This window comes from Micromys minutus, assembly GCF_963924665.1.
Source record: "Micromys minutus genome assembly, chromosome: 31".
Lineage (NCBI taxonomy): Eukaryota > Metazoa > Chordata > Mammalia > Rodentia > Muridae > Micromys > Micromys minutus.
The window spans coordinates 16,881,724-16,888,299 of NC_137966.1; the positions used below are offsets into that span (position 1 = coordinate 16,881,724).

The 6,576-nt window shown below is 39.6% G+C and overlaps 1 protein-coding gene across 1 annotated transcript; it reads left to right on the forward strand.

Moving 5' to 3' along the window:
• Nucleotides 1-1,875: 1,875 nt before the first annotated feature.
• On the forward strand, nt 1,876-2,838 carry LOC308440296 (olfactory receptor 1f45-like; the record flags this gene model as incomplete). Its single annotated transcript, XM_080942312.1, has 1 exon — nt 1,876-2,838. One exon carries the CDS (start codon nt 1,876-1,878, stop codon nt 2,836-2,838), a length of 963 nt encoding a protein of 320 aa, XP_080798438.1.
• Between the last annotated feature and the right edge of the window lie 3,738 nt (nt 2,839-6,576).

Genomic DNA, 6,576 nt, shown 5'->3' on the forward strand with positions numbered 1-6,576 from the left:
ATTCCAAAGGAAGACTAAGAAAAGGGCAGCTCAATATGCTTCAACATGACTCAGTAGCAGGAGTTGTTTCAACCCCAAATTTTATTTTAGTCATATTTAAGAAAGGAATTGTGAAAAATTGTCAGGATATAACTAACTCAATCCCATGTGCAGAACAAAATTTAAGACATGACTGCATGCAAACTGGTAAAGTACGAGGGACATCTTCCATAACAATAGACTAACAGTGGAAGCTGGCTCAGGATGAGCAAGCTCCTGATCAGGGCCTGAGGGGACCCTAGTGATATAGAGAAAAGTTCAAGATAGGAGTGTGGGTTACGAATGTGGCCTGGCCTCACAGAGAGTTAAAGGCTATTATTAGCATATCTTTTCTCAGCTTTCTGGGAGGAAAACATCCCTCCTTTTGCAATGACAACCCTATATATTTAACATTTATGGATCCCTAAGGCTTCTATGTGAGCCCAAGGACCTCTTACACATGTACAGATAAAAAAACAAAATCCAATAAGATTTTATAGCATCTTTACAAAAAATAGTTTCTGAAGTCATTGTTGGTATGTGTTCTGACCATGTAGAAACCTCTCCCAGATCGTGTGTGTGTGTGTGTGTGTGTGTGTGTGTCTGTGTGTGTGCATGTGTGCACATGTTATTCCCAAGGCAGTCTATAAGCAAATGTACAATAAGCCCTGTGAGACCCAAGCTCAGAGAAGTAACATCCTTGTGTATGGTGTCTTCCCAGCCCACAGTGATGTGTGCACTTCTGAAAATCTATAGACTTTTGAGTCCACCTCCTACAACTTTCTTTATTCTTCCCCATCCCTTCCCCAGAGATCATGACAGCACTCAAAATCTAGCATGGGTACATCCTCAATGTGCCTTATCCTGTCCATGTACATCCAGAAGATTACAAGATCTCCCCACTTGATTCAGAGATGAACAACAAAATTTTAAGGTGCCATAAGCCTTATGTGGTAAGTGATCAAATGTAAGGAAAAGAGAACTTTCCCTCAGATAGTGCCACACCTTCAGTTTATGCCCCCAGAGGAAGAAGAATCGGGACTGATTTTTCATCCCTACAGGATTACATCACTCTCAGGGAATTCTCTCAGGGACTTGACTTACACAGATTGCTTCATCCCCAAATTCTTACTGGAGCTTAGATGATATGCTCTATCCTTGTTGACAAGAGGGACCAAGAGCTGGCTTACACAACTACTTTCTGCTGGTCCTTAATGAGAAACTCATGGAGTCTTTCCCCAGTGGGACTTATTGCTGCAGTAAATAACTATCTGATTCTTCCAGACCTCCTTCTGACACAGAGGGCTGTGAGGGTGATCATCCAGTCTTCACCTTTTCAGTACCTGCCTATATTCCCAAGACTTCCAGTCTTTTGAATAAAGAACGCTGTTGCCCAGAAACTCCAAGGTATTTTCACTAGAATGAGCCTGTCCAGGTATTTTCAGGGTAGCAGAGATGATATATTTTTTTTTCTGAATCATGTGTTCCTTACTTCCTTCCACAGTGGGTGCAGCAAAACCCACTAATTGAAGCTTTTGATCAATACAATAACAGGCTACTTCTCTTTTACTTTAGACATCTAAGGAGACAGTGGAAGACAGGAAATGTTACCAGATACAGGTAGGAGCAAAGTATATACATGAATGCTTTTATGTTATATTAAAAAAAACTCAACAGGTGGCTTTGGGAACCAACACAACCTAAAACTGTGATTTGTAAATTGTGTATATAGAAAGTAGGAGTGGAGCTTAATTCAGAAACCCTAATTCAGGATCAATGTGAACCTGCTTGTTGCATCCAGAAGTAAAGACAACCTTCTGACTTCGGCATCTCCTTTCTGTAGCTGGGCTCACACTCATGAGCAGCAACAACCAGTCGAGTGTCTCTGAGTTTCTCCTCCTGGGACTCTCCAGGCAGCCTGAGCAACAGCAGCTCCTCTTCCTGCTCTTCCTCATCATGTACCTGGCCACTGTCTTAGGAAACCTGCTCATCATCCTGGCCATCATCACAGACTCCCGTCTGCACACCCCCATGTACTTCTTCCTCAGCAACCTGTCCTTTGTGGATGTCTGCTTCTCCTCCACCACTGTTCCTATAGTACTAACCAACCATATACTTGGAAGTCAGATAATTTCCTTTTCTGGGTGTCTCACACAGATGTATTTTCTCATTGTGTTTGCTAATATGGACAATTTTCTGCTGGCCGTGATGGCCTATGACCGATTTGTGGCCATATGCCACCCTTTACACTACACAACAAAGATGACCTATAAGCTCTGTGCTGTTCTTGTTGTTGGGTCATATGTGGTAGCCAATATGAATGCACTGTTGTACACACTGCTCATGGCTCGACTCTCCTTTTGTGGGGACAACATCATCCCCCACTTCTTCTGTGATGTGGCTCCCCTCCTGAAACTCTCCTGCTCAGACACATATCTCAATAACATGATTATTCTTACAGAAGGAGCTGTGATCATGATCATCCCATTCGTCTGCATCCTCATCTCCTACATCCACATCACCTGTGCTGTCCTGAGAGTTTCATCCACAGGAGGAAGATGGAAAGCCTTCTCCACCTGTGGCTCACACCTGGCTGTGGTCTGTCTCTTCTATGGCACCATCATATCCCTGTATTTCAACCCCTCATCTTCTCACTCACCTGGGAGGGACATGGCAGCTGCCATGATGTACACAGTGGTGACCCCCATGCTGAACCCTTTCATCTACAGCCTGAGGAACAGGGACATGAAAGGGGCTATAAGAAAAGTGCTTACCGTCAATCTCTATTTGTCAGTAAGTGTAAGAAAATCACATACATAATTAATTTAAAAAAAATAAATCTACTCCCTGAAATTGTAGCATTTTTTTGTTAGCAAAACATCTGAAATTTCTCTTGGGAGAATAAAATTCATGTTATAGACAAAAGGTAAGAGGTGGCTAGACACCCAGGATGCAGCTCAATTGCAGAGCCCTTCCTAAACACATGCAAGTTTCAGGTTTGATTCCCTAGTCATGCCAAAATAAGTATAAAAATTATTTTTAAAATATTTAAAATGTGTGTGTTTTTATACCACATGTGTGTATACCACCTATGTATGTGTGTACCATGTGTCTGTTTGTGTGTGTACCACATGTATGTATGTGTGTGTACCACAAGTATGCGAGTGTCCAAGGAAATTTGAAGAGGACTCTTTTGAGTTGAGGCACATGTTTATTTTAATCACCGGTTACGTGTCCTGCAAACCAAATCTGTTTCTTCTGGAGGAGCAGCAAGTGACTGCTGAGATACCTCTTCTGCTCAAAAATTGCTTTCAATCAAATCACTTTATTTCAATAGTGAATGACCTCCCAACAGAAGATACCACAGACACAGCTACACTTATTTCTCATTTCCAGAGGGAAGAATAAGCATGTTTTGGGACCAGTAGGGTGTTTTAGTTGGAGGCTGCTAAAAGGAAATTATGGTGACCTTTGAGGGTTTTGTGGGGGTGATGCTGGAAAGAAAATGGGGTTTGGCTGCTGTTGCAGATGGGATTCTGCTATTCAGGATGCTCTTCTAATGTGTCCAGCTGCAAGAAAGGAACAGATAAATCTTGAGTTCTGACTGGGCACATATGTCATTGTCCTGTGGACACAGTGTGGGTCAGTTTGTGGTTAGGGCGATGATAATGTACTCTGAGGTCATTCCATAGTAGCATATGATGTCTTGTGATGTCACAATCCAGAGAAGTTTCTTGCTGTGACTGTTCTTTGGAACTCTCCATGTTCATTGGGAAAACTCCAACCTGTGTCCACCCACCTGCTTCATGCCAGTGCTAAGGTTCCTTTCTTAAAACATCATTCTTGAAATGAGCACATCGGAAGAGAAAAACCCAACCTCACTTTGTGATTACATCTGTTCAGATTATTTCATTGTCGATAAGACTCAATATTGACTGTGTCTTTTAAAGAACTGGTCTGGGGTCTGGAGACATGGTTCAGTGTTCCAGAGCATTGGCTGTTCTTCTATGTTTCCAGGTTCAATTTCCAGCAGACACATGGAACCTCATACATGTTTATAACTCAAGTCCTGTGAGTCCTTTTCCCTCACACAAACATACATGCAGGACAAAAACCAGTACACATGAAATAAAAATGAATAATTTTTTTTTTAAAGTACTGGTCTGTTTCACCTAGGTTTTTTTTGAGGCATGTCAGGGTGGGGAGGTGAGAGGGATAGGTGGATGGGTAAACACCCTCACAGAAGCAGGGGGAAGAATAATGGGATAGTAGATATGGAGGGGAATCCAGAAAATGGGATAACATCCAAAATGTAAATACAATATATTCAATCAAGTCAATAAACAAAAAGACGGGGGGGGGGGTGATTGAGAGAAGATTTCTTCATAGTATTTTTTATCCTTTTTTAATTTTTTGATATTCTTATTTATATTTATGGATGCTTTGCCTGTATTTTTGTCAGTGTTTTCTGTGTGTACAGTTCCTAGGAAGACTAGACAACACCATTGCATCCTCTGGAAATGGAGTAATAGACATTAGATGCTGCATGAGTTCTGGGAACTAACCAGGTCCTCTAGAATAACAGCCAGCCCCTGTACCACTAAGCCACCTCTCCAGCTCTTGTTATCATTCTTTTAATGTCAATAGGATTGTTAGTAATGCTTATTCAAAATGAGACTTAACAGATACAAGAAGATTGAAATAATCCCATGCATTCAATCAAATCACCATGGACTAAGGCTGGTCTTTAATAACAACAAAAACAACAAAGAGCTCACATACACGTGAAAGCTGAACAATGCTCTACTCAATAATTACTTGATCAAGTAAGAAATAAAGAGATGAAGAATTTTTTAGAATTTAATGAAAATGAAGGCACAACATACCCAAACTTATGGGATACAATGAAAGCAGTACTAAGAGGAAAACTCATAGCTCTGAGTGCCCTCAAAAAAGAAACTAGAGACAGCATACATGAACAGCTTGACAGAACACCTGAAAACTTTAGAATAAAAGAGGTACATACACCCAAGAGGAGTAGACAGCAGGAAAGAATCAAAGTCAGAGCTGAAATCAACCAAGTAGAAACAAAAGAACTATACAAAAAAGTCAACAAAACCAGAAGCTGAATCTTTAAAAAAATCAACAAGATTGATAAACCCTTAGCTAGACTATCTAGAGGGCACACAGAGAATATCCATATTAGCAAAATCAGAAATGAATGGGGAGACGTAAAAACAGAAACTCGGGAAATTTAAAAAAAAAGCATCAGATCCTACCACAAAAGGCTATACTCAACAAAACTGGAAAATCTAGAGGAAACCAACAATTTTTTAGACATATACCAGGTACCAAAGTTAAATCAGGATCAGATAAACAATCTAAATAGCCCTAAAACCCCTAAAGAAATAGAAGCATTCATCAAAAGCCCCCCCCCCCAACAACAAAAAGCCCAGGACCAGATTGGTTAAGTGCTAAATTCTATCAGACATTCCAATACCCTCACAACAATTTCACAAAATAGAAGCCGAAAGAACACTATCCAACTCATTCTTCAAAGCCACAATTACACTCATACCTAAGCCACAAAAAGACACTACAAAGAAAGAGAACTTCAGACCATATTCCTCATGAACATCAATGCAAAAATATGGAATAAAATTCTTGCAAACCAAATCCAAGAACAAATCAAAACAATTATCCACCATGATCTAGTGGGCTTTATCCCAGGGATGCAGGGATTGTTTAATATATAGAAATTTATTGATGTAATCCATCATATAAACAAACACAAAGAAAAAAACACATGGTCATCTCATTAGATGTTGAGAAAGCATTTGACAAAATTCAACACCCCTTCATGTTAAAAGACTTGGAAAGATCAGAAATTCAAGGCCCATAACTAAACATAGTAAAAGCAATATACAGCAAACCAGTAGCCAACACCAAACTAAATAGTAAGAAACTCGAAGCAATTCCACTAAAATTGGGGACTAGACAAAGCTGCCCACTCTCCCCCTACCTATTAAATATAGTTCTGAAAGTCCTAGTTGGAGCAATTAGACAGAAAAAGGAAGTCAAAAGGATAAAAATCGGAAAGGAAGAAGTCAAATTATCACTATTTGCAGATGATATGATAGTATACCTAAGTGAGTCCAAAAAATGCAGCAGAGAATTCATAAAGCTAATAAACAACTTCAACTTCACACAGCCTTGGTGTGGCCTTAACCAATCAAGTGAAAAATCTATATCACAAGAACTTCAAGTCTCTGAAGAAAGAAATTGAAGAATATCTCAAAATATGGAACGATCTCCCATGCTCTTGAATTGGAAGGATCAACATAATAAAAATGGTCATCTGGCCAAAAGCAATCTACAGATTCAATGAAATTTGTACCACATTTCCAACTCAATTCTTCATAGAATTAGAAAGAGCAATTTTCAATTTTATTTAGAATACTACAAAATTCAGCATATTGATGATTATTCTCAACAATTAGAGAACTTCTGTGGGAATCAAACTGTATTACATATCAATTGTGATTAAAAACTGCATGG